General features: G+C 41.6%; 1 protein-coding gene across 1 annotated transcript in view; it reads left to right on the forward strand.

Moving 5' to 3' along the window:
* The first annotated feature begins 10,716 nt into the window (after positions 1-10,716).
* The window catches only part of LOC127567987 (uncharacterized), a 50,802-nt gene continuing 36,736 nt past the window's right edge, over positions 10,717-24,782 (forward strand). The window contains exons 1-2 of the mRNA XM_052011230.1: positions 10,717-11,437; positions 23,386-23,436. Coding sequence (XP_051867190.1) covers positions 10,717-11,437; positions 23,386-23,436 — 772 coding nt within the window. The remainder of the gene's footprint in view (positions 11,438-23,385; positions 23,437-24,782) is intronic.

Below are 24,782 nucleotides of genomic sequence, written 5' to 3' on the forward strand. Positions count from 1 at the left end.
GACAATGACTGGGTCACCTGCTTTTAAGTAGTGTTCTTTCACTGGCAATATACAAGGTATAATTCCTTGGAGATAGTGCCATGGAATATTTTGCCCCACCTTAGAGAGCTGACAGTGGTGAGTGGATGATAGGGGTGTTGAGTTACTAAGTTAACCTCTCTTCTGAAAGATGGTAGCTCTAACTATGCAGCACTCCCTCAGCATTGCACTGCACTGTCAGGTTAATTTTTTTTAATGATCTGATCTCTGGAGTGTAATCACAACTTTCTGACTCAGAAACAATGGTTTCATCAATTAATGTACAAAATCACTGATGATGATGATAATGTCGTTGCAAATCATTGAACAGCTGTGCTTATGTTTGTAATGCGGAGAAACCAGCACAATCTTTGGGCTGTGAGGTGTGTGTCACCATGATATCTGCTGATGCCGTTTGGTGGTGCCTTTTAGGTGCAGCCTGGAGATAATTTCTTCGATCCTCCATGGAACTATTGCATGCTGGTTTATTTAGAGATCACCAGTGTTCTATTGCACAAGTTAATATGGATATTATATATTAAATGAGATAGCTAGAATATTTACAGAGACTATTAATCATTGTACACTGTCATCCAGATACTCAATTTTAATATAAATGTTTCTCGTAACAAAGGACTGGGAGTTATCAGAAGTTCATGCAGCAGCTAAGGTTATACGTAAGTTTTGCCATCAACTTCGCCACCTTTTTCCTCTCCTTTATTTCTCATTCTCTATTCCATCTAATATTAGAATATTACATTTATAAGATGACAGGTAAAACTAGATGACATGCATTTAAGGTGAGATGGGGGAAAGTTTAAGGGAGATGTGTGGGGCATGTTTCTTACAGAGAGAGTGATAGGTGCCTAGAACGGGCTACAAGGGTAGTGTTGAAGCAGATACGATAGTGGCATTTAAGAGGCTTTTAGATGTATGAATATGCAGGGAATGGAGGGATATGGATCATGTGCAGACAGAAGAGATTTAGTTTAATTTGGGATTGAGTTCAGCACAGACATCATGGGCTGAAGGGCCTGTTCCTGTGCTGTACTGTTCTATATTCTATATTCTTAAGCCAAGATTCATGATTCCAGAATATCCTGTCAGTTGAAAACACTGGGACCTATAAAAAGAGAACATGTCTTTGCTACAAAGCGATAGTTTAATTGATTCTGAAGACGAATGATTCAAAAAGCATCAGCTATTATCATGAATTAGACAAAACATAAAAGCATTGAAGGCAAACTTAAGAGAGGTATTAATGTCGACTAAGTCGTCCGTTCAGTAAGATAAGATAAGATTTCTTTATTAGTCACATGTACATCAAAACACACAGTGAAATGCATCTTTTGCGTAAAGTGTTCTGGGGGCAGCCTGCAAGTTTCGCCACGCTTCAGGTGCCAACATGGCATGCCCATAACTTCCTAACCCGTACGTCTTTGGAATGTGGGAGGAAACCAGAGCACCCGGAGGAAACCCACACAGACACAGGGAGAACAAAGGCCAAAAATGTCTTCTTTGTAATGAAGGTGAATGAAGGAATGAGAAGATTTCCAGGATGATTGGTGTTTATTGATAATTATCTTCTTCAGTATTTACACTTTGATCTGAGAATGAAATGAAGCAGCAATTGCCCAAAAGTGTGTGTCTCTTTAAAAAAGTTTAAAATCTTGGGTTGATTATTTAATAATATGAGATTATCTATTCCTTATTGTCACTTAAGTTATTCTTGGAACTAAGGAGCAAGGTGTGAGGAAGGCAGATGGTTGGAGAGGAGAGGTTGGAGATACTGTATTTCAGCAGTTTTTTGGGGGTCAGCTGTTCCTCCTTAAATCATTTGCTTGGGAGAAGAAGGAACAATACATGGCATTAAAGTAAGGCATTTACCAAGGCCTTTTGATCCTTTCAAGATAAACACTAAGAATGACTAACTCCCACTCGTCCACCTGTGTGCCGGACTCACTTTAGCTTCTGTGGAATAGGGAGTGGAGGAGAATCAAATTACCTCAGCTTTGAACTGCATAATGGATCAAAACAAAGTGGCTCTGGTATCAAAAGGATCTAGTAATGAACGGAGCAGAATTCTGGCCTCTGGAGATAGCATACACAGTGACACCTATAACATTGAATTCAGAGCTTTCAAAAAGGAGCAACAGACATTTTATGTTCTTTACAGAGAAGACATTCAAGAAGCAAGGTAGTTATAGCTTTATACTTCTTACACAGCACATATGCCTAATTTTTTTTCTGTGCAGTAAAAGAACACTTATCTTCAATTTACAATGGAGTGCCTCCCACATAAAAATCAATGGACTGATTGCTTACCAACCTTGTTCCCCTTCTGATCTCTCTCTCCTTGCTCGGGTTCTACTCTGTCCTGTAAAGCATTCAAGGATCAATACACAAGAAGTACTGGAGGAACTCAGCAGGTCAAGCAGCATCTATGGAGGGAAATAAACAGTCGACGTTTCGGGCTGAGATCCTTCATTAGGACTGGATGAAGGGTCTCACCCTGAAAAGTTGACTGTTTATTTCCCTCCATGGATGCTGCCTGACCTGCGGAGTTCCTCCAGCACTTTTTGTGTATTGCTCCAGATTCCAGCATCTGCAGAATTTCTTGTGTCTAAGCATTCAAGAATATTTGGATGAGTGGAATATTAAGTGGCAAGTGAATATTGAGCTGGGGGAAAGGAAGTCTTTCATTCCTTCCATAATTTTAGGATGTCCCAAAGTGCTTTACAGCAAATGAAGTACTTTTGAATGTAGTTACTATTGTCATGTCGGAAACACAGCTGATCATTTTCACACAAGCAAGAATATGGTAATCAACCAATATTACTTCTTGGTGATATTAGTTGAACTGATACACATCAGGCAGGGTGAAAGGGATAGCGCCCCTCTCTTCTAAATAGTACTGTGGGATCTGAGAGAGAAGGGAGGTGTAAGATTAATATAGGTGGATGATGGCACCTCCAATAGTGCAGAACTCTTTTAGTACAGTGCTGCAGCATCACCCTAAAATACTATGCTCAATTTAGCCTCTGGAAGAGGATTGGGAAGCGCACCAATCTGTCTGAAAGGCAAAAGTAGTGTGAACTGAACCACAATTGACAGCCCTCCTCGTTCTGTGGACAGTAAGCATCTGGATTTACAGATGCACGAGCCAACTAATTTAATGATAGAACTGAATTTTGTAGATCAGGAAAGAATTTTCCGAAGCCTTCTTTTTCATAAGTAGTGCCACCATTAGCTCAATGGGAGCACATTTATCTCTGAGGCAGTAAGCTGTTGTTGAAGACCCCCCCGGATTCTTGAGCACGTAATTCCACCTAACATTCCCATGCATTTCTGAGCATTCTTTCCAGAACAATCACAGAACTTCACAACCCATAATCTGAGCCATTCCACCAACTAGACCTTTGTTATTTGGAGGAGGTGACAAATTAGATTCACTCCTCTGCCCTCTCCTCATGGACCCACAGGGTTTTCCCCTCTTCTGTGTTTATCCAGTTGTAATTTATTCTAGTAATTATATATTTTGTGTAATGCTGTGTCCACAGTGCAATAAATAGACCATTCAACCCAATTAGTCTGTGCCAGCATTAAAGCTTCACATGAGTGGCCTCCATACTCTATTATTCCTTTCTCCATCAAGTGCATCCCCTAAACAATATCAGTGTTACCAATTCTGTGCTCTTGGTGGTGGGAAGTAATTCATTCGACTTGTTTGCCAATATCTCCCCGGCTCTGAGTTCCATTCCTGCATCTCTGTTCACTGCCTCAGCTGAGTGACTAATTCCTAAATCATGTTCCGCTTGTTCATTTCCTAAATTTAAACCTGTGACCTCAGTTCGTGGTTCCCAGTTGCTTACAAGAAACTTCCCAGCTCACTCCTTATCAATCATATTCATAATTTAAATGCTTGAGTCCCTGTTCCCATAGCCTTCTTCTCGAAAGTGAAAAACGACTTCCTGAACCTTTCCTCGCAGCTCAGTACGCCTATACTCTTTAAAATGCAGCTTATGTGCTCTTTTGTAGTCACTGTGTCTCACTGCATTTCTAGTTCCATTATTGAAAATAGATTATTTACAACTCTGATCTGGAACTTGTATGGGAGGATGATGAATCTCAGTTTACTGGGTACTCTCGGCACAAACTTTTTTTTGCTTTTACTGCCCTGTTTGAGGGATGTCAAATAGATCTTCTACTATTGATTGCCAATTGTAACAAGATGAATTAGGTGTCCAGTAGCTGAGAATGAGAGGGACTAACATCTCAAAATTCACCTTGCATTGCTACCTAACATAGCTACTCTGGCATGAGGGCTGATAGTTATTTATTTCTTTGGACTAATGCTAATGATTTTGCATGGTTTGTTCCTGTAGGCATTCTGATCTCCATAAGCCAATAGATCAGTTCTATTTATCTCCTGGCATTATTGATGACACTGAAGGCTTTCCCAGCGGAAGTCTTCTTCTACCTGAGGCCTTCTTGTGCTGGGTTTCTCAGAACCTCGTAACCTCAGATACCTGGTGCATATTCAGTTGGGCTCCTTAAACAACAGTTAAAAGGAAAGGGCAGGTAAAATAAATTGACTGAAAACAGAAGTAATTGGGATAATGCAAAAACTGAGGCGTAACAGTTTCAGCTTGACAGGTCTGCCTGAGACAATCTGAGAACCTGGCCCACGAACCCCATCTACATAAAATAAGTGAGCTATGCACCTCATTCTTGTGTTACAATGCAGTTTGCCAGTTGGTGCCTTAGAGAAGTTCAGCAAACTGCCATGAAAGTTTTGAGGCAGTGTGGGCAGTGCAGACAACAAGGGCTTTTCAAATGTGTCTCACTATTTTCATAGAGTCAGATGCCATGGAATAGGCCCTTCAGCCCATTATATCTGGGCAGGCCATCACTTACATTTCTATACAATTCCATTCCCCCAGCACTCAGCCCATTTCCTTTCATACCATAGCATTTCACATGCTCATGTAAATACTTCTTAAACATTTTGAGAGTACCTACCTCCACCAGCCCCTCATGCAGTGCGTTCCAGATTTCACCCACCTTCTCTTGGGTTCCTGATTCTCTTACCACCATAGAATGCAAGGTGTGAAGAATTAACATTGTTTTGAGGCCCTGTGTCCAGTAGGTACTGGGTGGGACATGAACAATGAGAATGTAATCTAATGCACAAATCATTGTCAATATGATTACTGATGGTGTTTCTTCTTGTAATGCTGCATCTCACCATAAGCAAGCTTGCCGCTGGAGGGGAACAAGTCTACAGGATAAATGGGAAACTCTTCAACCAATGTGTCTTCCACTCCAGAACAAAGCTCATACAATTTTAGTCAGTGACCTGCAGTTACGTAGATGATGTTTGCATTACCGTACGTTCAAAGCCCATCTCCAAGTCATCATCAACTCATTGATGGAAACATGAAAGAGACAGCAATAACTACTCACAAGAAGGACTTCAAAGAACTGGGGAGATACAACAACACTGTTTCTGGAGAGTCTTCTAGGTCCATGATGAGGTCCCAGTAAACCTATTTCAATCTCAGGAGCCTGCCCTCAATGAAACCAGATTCGATGATGAAAGCATTGCCTTTCATGTGCCAGCACAGCCTTTAGCCATCCGAGAAAATAAGTGTTTGAAGATAAAGACCTCAGACTTGGCACAAAACTCATGGTCTGCCTTCAATAAGAGATGGCTTCTGAGATATGGGAAGTGGTCCACGTTTACTGCAGCCTCTCATGGGCCTGTCAGAGGGCAGTGCTGTACAGTGGAGGCAGGCTGGAAGAGGACTTCTGTTTTGTGGATATTTTGTATAAAGTCCCTCCTCTTGCAGGTTTCTATCAAATGAGTTTACATTCCTACACGGCATCAAAAATGTAATTTGTATACTCTTGCTAATTTTAATTCTAATTCCTAGTTTTTTTTTAATTTTTAAATTTTATTTACAGCGTGGTAACAGGCCCTTCCGGCCCAACTAGTCCGCGCCGCCCATTTTAAATCCAAATTAACCTACCCGTACGTCTTTTTTTTTGCAATGCGGGAGGAAACCGGAGCACCCGGAGGAAACCCACGCAGACACGGGAGAACGTACAAACTCCTTACAGACAGCGACGGGAATCGAGCCCCGATCGCTGGCGCTGTAATAGCGTTGCACTAACTGCTATGCTACCGTGCTTTGTTACAAATTATTCTCTTTTCACCACATTGAATTTTTGGTATGTTCTTTATGTACTGACTCTTTAAAACAATACTTCTCTGTTTTAGACTTTGAATCAATGTTGTGCCATTTTTCCTCTTAAGTCATGCAATTGTCCTCGGCATCACACCCGATTCATCTGTTTGTTGAAGCGATGTTTACATTGTGGGAATATTGTCCAATTTTATGCTTCTGTATCATATTTAAGAGCAGTCCACACACATTCCAATTGTCACATTTCATTTTATATAAGCAGGCCCTGTTGTCAAAAGCTGCCAGCTTTTCAGTGGACAAATGTTTCATGTTTGTGTGACTTTTCTCTACTTAAAACAAGTTTTTTTTAACTCTTTTAAGATAAATAACCTAATACCAACGCTAAATAAATATCACATGCCTGTGCTAAGAGCTCATCCAGTGATATGGAACCATGTGTTTGCTCAACCAGTGTTGAGAAAAGAATTGCATGCAGAAAGAAGTGGTGAATTCACCAGCTGGGCCAACTCATTTTTGGACATTAATGCTGGTTTATGTTAATGGCTCTAAGATTCTTTAAAGGAGCATCATTGCTAATATATCATGATTTCTGTTCCATTTGAACTGATGAAATTACATTCACAAGACCATGTATTATACTGTCACTCTGTTAGCTAGTCTCTGATAATGGTGAGGAAAAGACATTAATCTTTAGAGTTATAGATGTGTACAACATAGAAACAGGCCCTTTGGCCCACCGTGCCAATACTAATCCCATTTCCCTACATTAATTCTATACTTCTCTATGCCTTGTTCACTCAGGTACCTGTCCAGATACTTCTTAAATGTTACTGTTCCTGCCTCTACCATCTCCTCTGGCAGCTCACTCCAAATACTAACTACTCATTGTGAGAAAAATTTATCCCTTAGATCCCTTGCCTATCAACTTAAAACTCTGTTCTTTAGTTGTAGGCACCCCTACAGTGGCTATCTCTGGCTATCTACACTATCTATGCCTCTCATAATTTTACATAGCTCTATCAGGTCACACCTCAACCCCCTTTGCTCCAGGAAAACAGACCCAGCCTATCCAATCTCTTCTTATAATTCAAGCCCTCCAATCCAGGTAACATCCTTGTGAAATCTTTCCTGAACCCTCTCTAATTTAGTCACATCCTTCCTGTAGTGCAGTGACCAAAACTGCATGCAACTCTCCAAGTGCAGCCTAACCAATATTATGTACAACTGTAACATGACGTCTCAACTCTTGTACTCAACACCTCTGCCAAAGAAAGCAAGCATGTGTCTGACAAGTCTCTTAGAGTTTTTCGAAGAGACAACCAAGAAAATAAATGAAGGTAGGGCAGTGGATGTTGTCTATATGAAAGAGAGAAAAGCCTTTGGCAAGGTCCTGCATGGCAGGCTAGTTTGGAAAGTTGGACCATATGAGATCCAGGGAGAGATAGCTATCTGGATTCATAATTGGCTCAATGAATGGTCAGGCCCTGAGGAATGTTGTGGAACAGAGGGACCTAGGAGTACAAGTACATAGTTCGCTGAAAGTGGCGTCACAGGTAGACAGGGTGGTGAAGAAGGCATTTGGCACACTGGCCTTTATCAGTCAGGGCATTGAGTATAGCAGTTGGTACGTTATGCTGCAGTTGTACAAGACATTGGTGAGAATGCACTTGGAGTATTGTGCACAGTTTTGATCACCATTTTATAGGAAAGACACCATTAAATTAGAAAGAGTGCAGAGAAGATTTGTAAGGATGTTGCCAGGACTGGAGGGCCTGAATTATAGGGAGGGGTTGGATAGGATGAGACTTCATTCCTTGAAACGTAGTTAACTGAGGGGTGACCTTATAGATGTGTATAAAATAATGAGGGGCAGAGACAAGGTGACTGTACAGTCATTTTCTCAGGGAAAGGGAAACAAAAACTAGAGGGCATAGGTTTAAGGTGAGAGGTGATAGATTTAAAAGGGACCTAAGGGGCAACTTCTTCATATAATACAATAACAACATTTAAAAGACTTTTGGATAAGTACATGGATAGGTGGAGTTCAGAGGGAAATGGGCAAAACACAGGCAAATGGGACTAGATTGGTGGGCACCATGGCTGGCATGGACGAGTTGGGCCAAAGAGTCTGCTTCCATGCTGTTTTACTCTGTGACCCCATGTCATATGCCTTCTTCCCCATACTGCCGACCTGCGTTGCCACTTTCAGGTAACTATGTACTTGTACCCCTTTGGAAAGAGAAACAGAGTTAAAATTTCAGGTCCAAAACCCTTTGTCAGAACTGGGCAAATACTAATGAAGAGGCACAGAGCAGAAAGGTTAATGAAAAAGAAATGTACAATGTACAAGACATTGTGAGAACACACTTGGAGGTTAATGAAAAAGAAAAACTAAAGATGCTGGAATCTGAAACAAAACCAGAAAATGTTGGAAGAACTCAGCCAGTCAGTCAGCATCTGTGGAAAAAGAAACCAGTCAATGTTTCAAGTTAGTGACCTTTCCTCAGAACAGTTCTGAGGAAGGCTATCTGACCTGTAACATCAACTGATTTCTCTTTCCATAGGTGCTGCTTGACCGGCTGAGTTCTTCCAGAATTTTGTATTTGTTCTTGAAATGTCGACTCTGTTTGTCTTTCCATAGGTGCTGCCTGACCTGCTTAGTGTTTCCAGCATTTTCTGGTTTTATTTAATATTTCCAGCAACTGCAGATTTTTTGATTTTCCTCAATGTTTCTTTGTACTTTAAAGGCTTTACAGGTGGCACATTGTCAGCTGTGGGTCCATTGTCTGCCCTCTCACATTTTAGTCAGAAGTTTGTGGGGTCTGAACCCCAGTCTAGAGATTTTAGTACAAATCCTTGACTGATATTCCAGTGCAAAATCAGAGGGCTCTGCACAATGGGACATATTGTCCACTGGATGAAACATTAAACCATGGCATAACCTATCAGATAAATGTAAACAACTTCACAGTACTATTCCAATGGAGATCCCCAGTCTCCAAGTCAATATCTATTCTTCAATCAACAGATAATTTGGTCGACATTATGTAACTGCTAGAGGGAACTTGCTACATGGAACTTCACTGCCTTGCTTCCCACAGTACAACAGTGCTCCAAAAGTACTCCATTGGCTTTAACGTCATTTGAAAAGTCCTGAGGACATCAAAGATGATGTATAAGTGCAATGCTTTTGTTTTCCAATGGGAAGGAGTAGAGGAGCAGACTAATTGGCTATATGGGCAGGCACGGTAGTATAGGTGGGCAGGCACGGTAGTGTAGCGGTTAGCATAACGTCATTACAGCGCCAGCGACCTGGCCGCTGTCTGTAAGGAGTTTGTACATTCTCCCCGTGTCTGTGTGGGTTTCCTCTGGGCGCTCGGGTTTCCTCCCACATTCCAAAGATGTATGGGTTAGGAAGTTGTGGGCACGCTATGTTGGCACCAGAAGCGTGGCAACACTTGCGGGCTACCCCCAGAACACTCTACGCAACAGATATATTTCACTGTGTGTTTCGATGTACATGTGCCTAATAAAGAGATCTTATCTTATCGTATCTTAATTCTGCCACTGACCTAGCACAGGCTGAATGTCCACATTCTCTCCTGCGTCATTCAATGATTCTAAGAATCTAAATGGCTTCATCTAGCCTCAACTAATGGCTCACAGTGGATTACCATTTTCTCTCAAAGTTTTTGTGCTTGTATCTAGGTGGCTATTTGCTTGCTAATTTTTGCAAAGGCAGAAGCCCAGGCTCTCAAATGCAAACCACAGATGAAAGGCCGTTGTTTTATTTTCAATCTTTCTGGATAATATTGAGCTTCTTTTGCATATGAAAGATATGTGCAAATTTTAAAAAAGGCAGCCGCTACCCTGGTTTGAAGTGCATTTCATGTTTTCAATAGCTTATTCAAGTCTTCTGCAAGTACAAAGCAAAGGGAGGTTTGCACCTATTTTGTGCATACAGTGCATGTTTTCTGTAAACTGGACTACCCCACCAGAAAATAGTCGATTCTTTTTTCCTCAGAACATACTGTACAGTATCCATTTATTTCAATCTGGTCGAGGCTTTTTCGGTATTGTGATCCTTTTCAAGCAAAGTCACATCTCATTGAACTGCAGAAAATACTCAACATTGTCCATAAATGTTTTATTTTAATTCATCAGCCGATGATTAATATTTGTTTGCTGTGCTACCTCACATTTTCGGAATAAAAGCAAGCATTGCTTTCTGTTCTGACCACCAAGGACAGAAGAATACTGATTGTTGGGGAAATTATGGCTTAGCCTCGCTGGAGGAATTGGGTCTTCAGTATTACTCAGGGATATGGCACAGGATGAAGGTAGGAGCCTTGCAAGGAGGATTTTCTGTTGTGTTTGCCAAGGGTTTTGGAGGAGAAGGGCTGCATCCCCACGACTGCAAATGCAGAATCGGCTCAGATGTCTTACATCTAGTTCTCAGGATGTACTTGAAATGCAATGTCAGGAGGATATGGCATCTTTGCAAAACAGTCAAGGACCAACAACAGGAGACCACCAACAGGAATCTATTTTCAAAGGCCGTGCAACAGATGGGAAGAGATCCATTGGAAGATCTTCAAGCTCCATTTCTACTGCACAGAAGATGAAGCAGAAGAGGAAACTGACCTCTTTACCTTCATTACCACTCCAGAAGTGTGCAAGTAAAAGCTACGCGAGTGTCAACAGCGAAGAGGACACAGAATGTTACAATGTGATAGGCCCAGATGTTTTGCTCACCCCTCCCATGATCAACCTGATCCCTCCTACTCCATCCAATTTGATTGATGATGATCAGTTTTTTGAAATAAACTCAGAGGAAGGAAGTATGACACTGTCTTCAGGCAGTGAATGTGCAGACAGCCCAGGAAGTCCGAAGGACAGACATACTGACAGCTACAAGACTGGCCAAGGTCCAGAGATAAGGAGAATCTGCAGTACTTACAGTGATAATGTTAGCCATATGGAAGGAGATGCATCAGTGATAACTCCAGGCAACACTGTAAAATCTGACATATATCTGCTTGACAAGTTTTTAGAAGCGAACAGAGATAATGTTTCTTTACAGCATGGGTCAAATTCCAATTGGAACTCAGAGGAAAAGTTTTATTCAGATGCTGAATCTAATGCATTAAGTCGGGTGAATTTGTTCAGAAACTATCAAGTGGCTCAGCTTCCGCAGTACACAAGAAAAAGTAAGTACCATCTATACATTTGTGGTATACATGAAGAGAAGCTTGACCACTTGGTTCTGTTTATTCCAGCTCCGTTTATCTAAGCAATCATTTTTTTCCACAGAGTGGCATGGTATTGCAACCACTTTTGGGGTCAAGTTTGTGCCACACCAGAAATTTCCATTCATAATCCACACTTTTGCGCCTGTTGCCACAATTACGTCGGTCACACAAGAGATGACATCATTCCCCATGCAACACTCCCTGGAGAGTTGCCAAGGAGATTAGACCAAGTTGCCCTGGTAGTGACCTTCACTGGGCATTCAGAACTAGTACATATTCACCCTCCTGCCTTCCAATTTCCTCCAAATGACCCTCTGATCCTTTCCCCATTTCCACGATCAACCAAGGCCCATGAACAACCCCCCCTCCAATTTCCCTAAGCCCATGATGGAGGTTCAACTGATAACCCTCCCTTACTGGAATGATCTGTCTCACTGTCACACACACCCACTCCTCCTCACCCCACCACTATCAGAGATCAGTTGACTATTACCCTGTGGTCTGAATGTTTGGAAAGTTGTAGGGTCATCATGAAGTAGCCTTTCATTGTGGACTCTCTGCTGTGCATAGTGTAATCCAGGTCATGACCTGTGGATAACATCTCATAACTTTGGTCATCAGATGGATGTCAAATTGGTCAACTCAGAGCATGCGTTTTGGTCACTGGAAGATGTGCTTCTTGGAGATGTGTTTGGCCTCCTTAGTCTCAGTGTTGGCTCCATTTCCAATCTCTTTCTTTGAAACGCTAATGGACCTCCATATATTGCCTTGGTGATTATGGATTGCACAACATGTGATATTCTTTAATAAGAACATAGGAAATGGAAGCAGGAGTAGGTCATATGGCCCCCTCACACCTGCTCCACCATTCAATATTGTGACATGGTCTCAGTTCCTCTCTTCTGTCTGTTCCCCATGACCCTTGACTCCCCTGTAAACTAAATATCTGTCTCAGACTTGAATATATTCCATGATTCAGCCTCTACTGTTCTCCTGAATAGAAAATCCCAAAGGTTCACAGCCCTCTGAGAGAAGAAGATCCTCTTAATCTCCGCTTTAAATGGATGACCCATGTTTGAAACAATACCCTTGGTTCTGGACCATCCCATGAGGAGAAACATTTCTGCGTCTATATTCTCAAACACCCTCAAAGTCTTAAGATCTCCTCTTATTCTTCTAAATTCCAAAATGTTAAGGCCCAACCTGCCCAACCTTTCTTCATAAAGCAAGCCTTATTTCTAGGAATTAGTCTTGTGAACCTTTCATTCCCCCCTCCCCCACCCACCTACCTTCCCCCCTCACCTGGATTCACCTATCACCTGCCAGCTTGTGCTTCTCCCCCTCCCCCTACCTTTTAATTCTGGCTTCTCCCCTCTTTCTTTCCAGTCTTGATGAAGGGTCTCAATCCAAAACGTCGACTGCTTATTTCCCTCCATAGATGCTGCCTGACCTGCTGAGTTCCTCCAGCATTTTGTGTGTGTTGAACCTTTCATAAATTGCTTTCAATGCATTCACATCCCTCCTTAAATAAGGAGACTGAAACTAGATGCAATACTCCAAGTATCGTCTCACCAACGCCCTGTACAGTTGTGGCAAGACTTTCCTATTTTTATACTCCACCCAGTTTGCAATAAAGGACAACATTCTATTTGCCTTCCTAATTACTTGATGAACCTGCCTGTTAACTTCCTGTGTTTCATATATGAGGACAGTCAAATCCCACTGTACTTCAACATTAGATAGTCTTTCTCCGTTTAAGGAATATTTTGTTTTTCCTACCAAAGCAGACAACATCACATTTCCCCACTTCACACACTATCTGTTAAATTTATGCTCATTCAGGCTCTATATATATCTTTGCAAAGTCATTATGTGCTCCCCACAACTATCTTTGTATCATCAGCAGGTTTGGCTCCAATATACATAGACCTTCATCCAAATCATTATTTTAGATTGTAAACAGTTGAGACTCGGCACAGATCCCAATGACACCGCCCCTAGTTATACTTGCCAACCTGAAATTCAAATAGACAGCATTTTTTGGTCACCTTTATCCACTCTGCTCATTACATTCTCATGGAACAATAATAAAGCTATCAACCATGATTCCCCTTCATGATATCATATTGACTCTACTTGGTTGTATAATCTTCTGAATGCCCTGCTGTTACGTCCTTACAAATGGATTCCTGCATTTCCCTGGCTAACTGATCTATAAATTTCTGTTTTATCAGAAATAAAAATAGTATGTAAGAGACAGAAGCAGGAATGAACCATTCAGCCCCTCCTGTTGCTCAACCATTCAATATAATGACAGATTTTTTATCTCAGCACCTCATATCCCTTGAGGCCATTACTATCAAAACATCTATTGATCCCTGTCTCACCACCTGCTGGGTGAGGAACACCTTTCATCTCAGTCCTGATTGGCTGGCTCCATATTATGAGACTGTGATCCTCTGGGTCTAGACAACCCAGTCTGGGGAATATTATACCCAGTCAAGCCCCAGGAGAATTTTGTATGTTTCACCGAGCATTCACCACCTGCTGGGTGAGGAACACCTTTCATCTCAGTCCTGATTGGCTGGCTCCATATTATGAGACTGTGATCCTCTGGGTCTAGACAACCCAGTCTGGGGAATATTATACCCAGTCAAGCCCCAGGAGAATTTTGTATGTTTCAATGAGATCACCCCTCCCCCCCACTTCTTCAAAACTCTGGAAAACACAGACCTGTTGCTTAATGTCTGTTCACAGAACAAGCACCCCCATCCCAGCAATCAAGCAAGAGATACTTTATTGCATTCCTTCTTTTTGTAAGTATATCCTTTCTTGGGTTGGGTGACTAGATCAATACACAAAACTGCAGGAGTTGCCTCAGGAGCTGTTTTCCTACATAAATGTAATAAGTCATTCTTAACCTTGTACTCAAATCCTCTCTAAAGACCAACCTATCGTCTGACTTCTGAATTACTTGTTGCACTTGCATATTAACTTTCTGCAAACCATGTCCACCCAGGTCACTCTGAATATCATTGTTCTATCTCTCACCTTTTAAAAAATCCCATTTTCCTTTCTACCTATGTGGGCGGCTTCACATTTTTCCACATTATATTCCACCTGGCATGTATTGGTATCGGTATTGGTTTATTATTGTCACTTGTACCGAGGTACAGTGAAAAACTTGACTTGCATACCGATCGTACAGGTCAATTCATTACACAGTGCAGTTACATTGAGTTAGTACAGAGTGCATTGATGTAGTACAGGTACAAACAATAACAGTACAGAGTAAAGTGTCACAGCTACAGAGAAAGTGCAGTGCAATAATGTGCAAGGTCACAACAAGGTAGATTGTGAAGTCAAACGTCCATCTCATCGTATAAGGGAACCGTTCAATAGTCTTATCACAGTGGGGTAGAAGTTGGTGATACGTGCCCTCAGGCTCCTGTATCTTCTACCCGATGGAAGAGGAGAGAAGAGAGAATTTCCTAGCCCATTCAGTTAGACTACATATATCCCCCTGAAGATTTACTGCTTCTTGCTCAAAACCCACACTCACATCCAGCTTTGAATCCCCTCTCTCCCTCCATTCTTAAATAGGGACATTGCATATGCAATTTTCCAATCCACAGGGATATTTGAAAGTCACAACCAAATAGAGATTTTCTTTACACAGGGTGTGCGACTGAAGACAAATGAACTTAATTAAAGTCCAGTGAATGATAACATATTAAAGGCATTGGCAAATTGCATTAATATTATCTGCTGTTAGTCAGGTGACTACTGAACAGTGGCTGAGCAGGCTCAGGTATATGAGGGGCTGTGGCTACACGAGCAAGGCAGAAGCTGGTTACTCTAATGCTATGTAACCTAGCCCTTGAATTCTCACAGCTTCGCTAACAGTAGGATGGCTCAGGATGATGGAATGATCATCACTTGCCAGGATGCATGAAGCCATTATCGTACTCAAGAACCTGGGTGGCACAGTGGCACAGCTAACAATGCCTGAGATCTGGGTTCAATCCTGATATTGGGTGCTCTCTGTGTGGAATTTGCATGTTCTCCCTGTGACCGCGTGGCTTTCCTCGGAATGTTCCAGTTCCGTCCCACATCCTAAAGTTACGTAGGTCAGGAGGTTAATCAGCCACTGTAAATTGCCCCAAGCGTGTGAATGTGTGATTAAATCTGGGGGGGGGGGGGGGGGGGTGTTTTTGATAATGTGGGGAGAATAAAAAAATGGGTTAATGTAGGATAAGATAAGATTTCTTCTTTAGTCACATGTACATCGAAACACACAGTGAAATGCATCATGTGTAGAGTGTTCTGGGGGCAGCCTGCAAGTGTCGCCACACTTTCGGTGTCAACATAGCATGCCCACAACTTCCTAACCCATACGTCTTTGGAATGTGGGAGGAAACTGGAGCACTCGGAGGAAACCCACGCAGTCATGGGGAGAATGTAGAAACTCCTTACAGACAGCGGCTGGAATTGAACCCGGGTCGCTGGCACTGTAATAGCGTTACGCTGACCACTACACTACCGTGCCTGACACATTAGTGCAACCATGGACTTGCTTCCTTGCTGTATCTCTCCATGACTATGACTCTCTCTAACCCAGTGTTAGCAGTTCACTTGATTGGGCCAGTGTCCACCTTGAACACACAGTGCTTTGGTGTGTGCTATATTTTACAACATCCCCAGATTATTTTGGCTGAACCTCACATCTCCCCCCACCCTACCCTTCCCCTCCCCCCCCCCAACTTTGGTCTCCTACTATTGAGCACTGACACTTCCAAGTTCCCCACCTAGTCATGAGGATCCTTACCTCACCACACATCATCATCACAGTGTTGACTTCCTGGAATTTCATACATAATGCCATCATGAGAGCACCATTATCAACAAAACTGCAGTAAGTCCATCACCACCATCTCACCTTCAATGCTTTTGCACCTGATGCAGAAAGAAAGTTGAGAATTTTACTCATGGGCATTGATCTGGAGTTCTGGGGAGCTCTACAATGGAGCCAAGGCAGATAATCAGGAGAAGCCCTGCAATAATTCAACCCTTCACCATTTAAATTTTCACTGACCATGGCAATGACCTTAAGACATAATCCTGTTAAAATGGTGAGGAAGGTATGGATCTGATTGGGAGCAGGACTGAGGCAGCCCATCTCATTGGAGTTGCAAGATTAGAAGCTCATATTAGAGGGCAGGGATTGTTCCATTTTCCTCTGCCACTGAAATTAGTGGTTAATTGCTTCACTTTAAAGGACCGATACATTTGACAGGATAGACAATAGGGGAAATATTAACTATTTCTCATTCTGCCCTCAGAGGGTTAAAATCAGGACTGAAGGGAGATCTGCAGCAAGGAAAATAATGTCACTCGTTTTGACATAATGTCTATGCATTGGATGGCTTCCAGAACAGAATTAGCATGTAACTGATAAGAATAGTTTGTTCCATACAATCCACATTGCTGGCCAACAATTACAGTAAGGAAAAGCAGAGCCAGAGGTTGTTAATAAAGGACATTTGTTTTGATGATATTTTTCTTTCAATTATTGCAGTGGTACAGGAGTATTTTGTTGTTTAGTGGAATCAATATTAAAACAAATGTTTCTTTAATTATTGATTTTGAATTGCATTGATGGCTTAATGGAGATGTACCTGTGACTCATTTGGTTGCACTCTTGCTTCTGAGTCTGAAGGTTGTGGGTTCAATTTCCAGTCCAAAGGCTTGAGCAATGTTAGTAGGCTATCTTTCATATGAAACATAAGGTCAAGCCTCCTTCTGTCCTCTCAGGTGATGCCAAGCACTACTTTTACGAGTAAGGGAGTATTCTTCACTGTTTGAGCCAATATTTATTACTTAATCAATATTGGTATTGGTATTGGTTTATTATTGTCACTTGTACTGAGGTACAGTGAAAAACTTGTCTTGCATACTGATTGTACAGGTCAATTCATTACACAGTGCAGTTACATTGAGTTAGTACAGAGTGCATTGAGGTAGTACAGGTAAAAACAATAACAGTACAGAGTAAAGTGTCACAGCTACAGGGAAAGTGCAGTGCAATAAGGTGCAAGGTCACAACAAGGTAGATCATGAGGTCAGAGTCCATCTCAATGTATAAGGGAACCGTTCAATAGTCTTATCACAGTGGGGTAGAAGCTGTCCTTAAGTCTGGTGGTAATTGCCCACAAGCTACTGTATCTTCTACCTGATGGAAGAGGAGAGAAGAGAGAATGACCCGGGTGAGTGGGGTCTTTGATTATCCTGGCTGCTTCGCCAAGGCAGAGAAAGGTAAAGACAGAGTCCGAGGAGGGGAAGCTGGTTTCTGTGACGCGCTGGGCTGTGTCCACAACTCTCTGCAGTTTCTTGCGGTCCTGGGCAGAGCAGTTGCTGTACCAAGCCATGATGCATCCAGATAGGATGCTTTCCATGGTGCATCGATAAATTTGGTGAGTGGAACTTAATTTCTGAGTACTATTATGTTGCTACATAGCAGTTTGCAGTGTTCAAGTTGGCTACCAAGTTTGTTACTTAATTGGCTGTGAATTATTTGGGACATCCCGAAGATCTGAAGGCTGCTATATAAATGCAAGTTTTTGTTTCTTTTCAAGTACTTGGAGCTGAAATGAGCCCTAACCCATTTCAGTGGACTTGATAAGCCCAGAATTTACAGATCATGACGTTAGCAGGCTGCCATTTGCCGTGTGTGGGGCATTGTTTTGCCTGCCATCTTATTGAAATCATTAATTCCTTTAGTTTGGTCAATAATTTGTTAAAATAATGAAACAGTGTGCAAGCTGTTTAAGCATTCATCTGCTAATTATGACAATACTGATTTTCAGAGCCTAGAAGCCCTAGATATAGGACTTCATAAACTCAGCCTAATTTAGAAACCAAATCCATCCCACAAGTGGGCAGGAATTCAATGACCTGCATAGGGAGGGCAAGTCAAGTTGAGTTTATTGTCATGCGCACAAGTACGGTGAGGTACAGGTACACTGAAAAACTTGCCTGCAGCAGCATCACAGGCTTGGAGGTTCAGACAACACACAGGATATAAATTATACATAAATCATGCAAGACAGTGAAGAGAAAAAAAGACTACGCAAAACAAGACATTAGTGCAAAAAAAACACAATCAGAGACAAGTCCATAGTAGTGCAAGAGGTGGCCGTAATGTCCCATTGCTGATCTGGGATTAAAGTTGTGAAGGTTGGTTCAAGCACAGCTGAATAATTGACAAAGGAATGAAATACTTAAGTTTTGTTATTTGTGGCCTGTTATTTGCTTCTCCCACCAATACTGCTCAATTCTCTGGAGTGGAAATTTAACTCAAAGCCTTCAGAATCAGGCCACATTACAGTGATTAAAATTGCAGTTGGATCCAGTGACCTCATTAAAGCTTCTCGGAAGAGACAGTTAAAATCTATGTCCGCAAGGAAAGGGCAGAATACTGTTAGTATAAATTCTTTTTAAAATATGATATACAGCCTATTTGCAGAAATACTGTACTAGCTATTAAGCTTTAAAAGCAGATTGTTTTGTAACAATGTGTTCCCACATTTATTTCTCCCTGAATGGTCAATAAAGTGTGCAGTAATTTCTGCTGTTTTTCATATTGCAATTATAGCTTTTGTTTTCAGCCTGACCTCTATAAATGCTAATCTTTTACCGTCTACTGGTGTCAAACAATTAACTGTTCAGGGAGAAATTTTGAATTCAGATTTTATTCTAATTGTGGGGACTGCTCCTTTTCTCTCTGGGTAACTAATAGTTACATCACCCACATGGAGCTTTCTTAAGCTTCAGAGACAAATATGGAAAATCCTTTGTGCATTTATCATGGAGTAAGAGCCAATCTTCCCTAGATAGGAGACTATTTATGTAAATTGTCCAGCCAACAGAATGCTCTTTTTTTATCTGAGCTTGTTCTAATCACCATTCAATAAAAGTCAACAGCCTTCACAATTATTTTGTACAACGCAGATTCTGGCAGAGGTATAGAGAAATAATCAGCACATTTTGGCAAAATGTTTTTTATTCTGCACGAGCATAATTATAGATGTTTTAAGTTTCTTCATCTACAATGAAATAATGGTTAGCAAACATTTGTTTCTCTTCCTGACTGCTATAGAAGAATACTAAAAAAGTGCACAGAACCATTAACGTGGTCCTTAAATGCTCAAATTGTATTTTTTTATAGAATGACACAGCCTTCTTTGTTAAGATTCTTTTAAATCAATCTAAAAACCATTTTCTTTCAAAAGAGAGCATTATATTTAGAAGAGGCAGGGGGATTCAGTGTCCTGGACAGGGAAGGAGAATACTGCCTGCAATCAATACAAAATGGGAGATCAGTTGGCCTATTACCAGCAGTGAAATATAGAAGACATCTGCCAAACCATCCACTTAATATTAATGAAATCAGTATCACCTGTTTTATGCTATCATCCAAAATTAGAACTAGCCCTGGTTACTAGTGTAAGCCATGCCATTGTAAGAAGGAAATGCAAAGGCTATGTGTTTCCCTCAGAGAACTGTCACTCAAGGTCACTTACATGCCTTCTCCTTGCATACAAACAGAAGCTAAAATGGGACAATCCAGCACAGAAAGTCATACAGTGCTGGTCTGAGGAAATAGATGAGCTTCTACGTGACTACTTTGAGTCAGTGAACTGGCCAAGAATCAAAGACTCAGCTGCCAGCCTAGATGAGTAATTCACCACCATCACAGACTTTATCAGCAAGTGTGTTGAGGACTGTGTACCAAAGAGGACACTCAGGATGTTCCCAAACTGGAAACCATGGATGAACCAGGAGATCCACTTGTAGCAGTTAGCGTAACGCTTTACAGCGCCAGTGGACCGGGTTCAATTCTAGCTGCTGTCTGTAAGGAGTTTGTACGTTCTTCCCATGTCTGCATGCATTTCCTCCCACATTCCAAAGACATACGGGTTAGGAAGTTGTGGGCATGCTAGTTGGTGCCAGAAGCGTGGTGACACTTGCAGGCTGCCCCCAGAACACTTTACGCAAAAGATGTATTTCACTGTGTTTCGATGTACATGTGACTAATAAAGATATCTTATAAAAAAAAGTCTAGAAATGCAGCCATCCAATCAGGTGACACTGACCTTTACAAAAAATCAAGATACAACCTCCATAAAACTATCAGAGATGCTGAGAGACAATACCAGTCCAAAATCGAGTTCCAGACCAGCCGTGAGTTGTGGCAGGGCTTACGTGCTATAACAGGCTACAAAACGGTTGGGCAGCATTGCCAACAACAGTGTATCCCTTCCAGTTTCTATGCAAGTTTTGATCAGAAAGTGATTGGTATGTCACCACCCACCCTGACAGCCTCCAATGCACCTGAATCCATGGTCACTGCTGAGGACATAAGATCAGTCTTCCGGAGAGTGAACCTACAGAAATGATCTGGCCCTGATGGTGTCCCCAGCCGTATCCACAGATCCTGTGCAGATCAACTGGATAGGGTATTTGCAAACATTTTTAACCTCTCTCTGCTTAAATCTGAGGTTCCTACCTACTTTAAGAAGACCACTATCATCCGAGTACCAAAGAAAAACAAGGTAACGTGCCTTAATGACCACCAACCGGTGACTCTGACATCCACCATCATGAAATGCTTTGAGAGGCTGGTCATGGCACGCATTAACTCTAACCTCCCAGACAGCCTCGACCCACTGCAATTCGCCTACCGCTGTAACAGGTCTACAGCGGATCCATCTCCCTGGTGGATACACTCATCTCTGGAGCAACTGGACAGTAAAGACACCTACGTTAAACTATTGTTTATTGACTACAGCTCTACCTTCAATACTATGATTCAAAGCAAGCTCATTACCAAATTCCAAGACCAGGGACTCAACACCTCCCTTTATAACAGGATCCTTGACTTCCTGACCAACAGACTGCCATCAAAAAGGATAGTCAGCAACATCTCCGGCACGAGTATTCTCAACACTGGTGCCCCACAAGGCTGTGTCCTCAGCCCCCTACTCTACTCCATATACACTCCTGATTGCATGGCCAGATTCTGCTCTAACTCCATCTACAAGTTTACAGATAGTACTACCGTATTGGGCCATGTCCCAAATAATGATGAGTCGGAGTACAGGAAGGAGATAGAGAGCCTAGTGACATGGTGTCATGACAACAACCTTTCTTTCAATGTCAGCAAAACAAAAGAGCTGGTCATTGACTTCAGGAAGGGGGGGGCAGTACACATGCACCTGTCTACATCAACGGTGCTGAGGTCAAGAGGATTGAGAGCTTCAAGTTGTTAGGAGTGACCATCACCAATAGCCTGTCCTGGTCCAACCACGTAGATGCCACAGCCAAGATAGCTCACCAGCGCCTCCACTTCCTCAGGAGGCTAAAGAAATTTGGCATGTCCCTTTTGACACTCACCAACTTTTACTAATGCACCATAGACAGTATACTATCTGGATGCATCAAGGCTTGGTATGGCAACTGTTCTGCCTGGGACTGCAAGAAACTGCACAGAGTTGTGGACACAGCTCAACACGTCACGGAAACCAGCCTCCCCTCCATGGACTCTGTCTACACTTCTCACTGCCTTGGTGAAGCAGCCAGCATAATCAAAGACCCCACCCACCCAGGTCATTCTCTCTTCTCCCCTCTCCCATCAGACAGAAGACACAAAAGAGAAACAAAGGACGGCAGGTGCTGGAAACTAGATGAAAGAGAGAGACAAAAGCCTGAAAGCACGTACCACCCGGCTCAAGAACAGCTTCTATCCTGCTGTTATAAGACTATTGAATGGTTCCCTAGTATGATAAAATGGCGTCTTGACCTCATAATCTACCTCGTCATGAACTTGCACTTTATTGTCTACCTGCACTTCACTTTCTCTGTAACTGTTACCCTTCACTCTGCTTTTACCTTGTGCTACCTCAATGCACTGTGTAATGAATTGATCTGTATGAACGGTATGCAAGACAAGTTTTTCACTGCAGCTTGGTACAAGTGACAATACTAAACTAATTCCAATAAACCAATTCCAATACCTCCTAGAGAATGGCTATAGTGTAGATAACAGATAGCCTTTTTAACTCACATGATGATTACTAATATTCTCATTTAAACGGTGTCTTTTCTTACATCACAATCCACATTAAATCTAATTGATTCCCTTCTCCAATGTATCTTTGAATGATGAGAGACTGGACTTGAAATTCCTGGAGGAAGAGAAGGCTTTTCCTTCATTGTGATCCATCAAACATTCCAACATGCTTGGAATATTGTACATTCCACCATCACAAACTGTTGGGCTTATCTAAATGACACAAGTATTGCCAAAACAACAGGAAATGTGCATGCAATGAATATGACCTAAAGATCTTACACCACCATTGCAACAGCTTAAAGAAATATTTCAATGTTCAACTTACTGTGTCCAAGAACAATTTCTTGATGGCTGATACTTTGGCATGTTTAAGGTATCAGAACCAGATTCCTATAGTTGGGATTTTAAGATGGGCTTCTGCCTTTAGTCTCATGAAAGTTTTAGTTTGGAGGTCCATTCATTAAATCATCAAATCATCAAGGAATGCAGAGTCCATTTCTCTGACTTTTATCTACTGGTCTCAGATTTGTTTTCCACTTTCATCTTCCTCATAGTCCATTTATGTGGAATGACTTATGATGCATCCTACAGCTTTGTGAATACATCAGACAACCCAATATGAGTGCTGCAATGGTATTCATGGCTGTGGTTTGTTACACAGATCTCAAATAGCGAATTAATTCGGCTGAAACACAGATAATTTTAAACAACCCAATGATTATTTTAATTAGAAAGGGATAACTTCTACCTATAAATGTCTCATCTTTTTCAGAAAACTTCAACTCAGGCATCAACTTGTTGCAGTTCACCGAACAGAACTTGGGTAAGTAAACAAAGCAAAAGTGTCAGAAGATATACTGCCTTTCTGAACTGGCCTCTCATTCTCATCAGGTCAGTAATAATTTCCTTCACGGTTCTTTGGAACTGAACTTTGCCACTTTAATTAAAAGAGCCATGTTTTCTATCATCCAGCAATTAGAATCTGCCATGATGTGGCTCTGCGGATAGTTGATAATGTTCTCACACAAAGCCTCAGATAAGTGAAAAGGCACTGACTCCTGTTAATCATTTGTCCCATTCTTTGGGACTAAGTTTGTTAATGTATTCATTGAATTTAGGAGGAAGGAAGTTATTCAACCCATCAAACTGATACAGACTCTTTGAAGGATCAGTTTTGCTAACTAATGCACCCTCCATAACCCTATGTAGTCTTCATGCTTAAATTCCCATTATAAAATGTTTATGGAATCAGTCACTATTTTTTGGGTAAGGTATTCCACGTTCCTGAAGAATAAAAAAAATCTCCTCATATCCCCTACAGTTCTTTTGCCAATGATTTTAAATCCATGACCTTGGGGTATTACGTATTTCAGGTTATTAAATTTTATCACCCTTCACTTTTACAAAAAGATATTCACCGAGAACCACTACAGTATACATGACCTCAAAGGGTTAAATTAAATGTATTAGCCCTATCTGTTAAAAATGCCAGTTCACATCAGTGGTAATACTATGTGTGGGGCAAGGCTAGCTAATAATGTGTTGAATTGGAACTGGGCCTCATTTATAAAGGACACATGATCTTTACTCAGCGATCTTTAGAAAAAGGCTGATTATACTGGGATAAGTCAGCTTGCAGCATTCTTGACAGATCATTTGGCAAGTATCATCATTATTGCAAATAAAAAGAATAACTGGTTTAATTGGGGGTGCCGTGCAATATTTCGTCATTCTGGACTATACTTCAAAAGATCTCACAGGCCATGGTTCACCATACCCTGCTTCAAGCAGTTCTATTCATTAGGTCCCAAAAAGAAAGAATTGTATTCAAAACATTCATTAGAAGAGGACCATTCTCTCTTACTTGGTACCTTCCTTAGGATATCCCCAAATGCGTTACAGATGACAAGGAACTCCAGAAGTGCAATTACTGTCATAGCATCTCGAGGGGCTGCAGCTAAACTTACAGAGAGCAATCTCCCACAAACAACAATGTGTAAATGACTAGTTAGTCTCTGTTAGTTATTAGTTGAGGGATAACACTCAGTAGTGACTGGCCTTTGAGTTAGAAGCACCACTTGAGCAACTTCAAAATAAAAATCTAGGTTGGCACTCTGTGGTTGGCACTCTGGTGCAGTGCTATACTGTTGGAGGATCTGTTTTTCCTAT

The sequence above is a fragment of the Pristis pectinata genome, chromosome 3 (assembly GCF_009764475.1).
Source record: "Pristis pectinata isolate sPriPec2 chromosome 3, sPriPec2.1.pri, whole genome shotgun sequence".
Classification (NCBI taxonomy): domain Eukaryota; kingdom Metazoa; phylum Chordata; class Chondrichthyes; order Rhinopristiformes; family Pristidae; genus Pristis; species Pristis pectinata.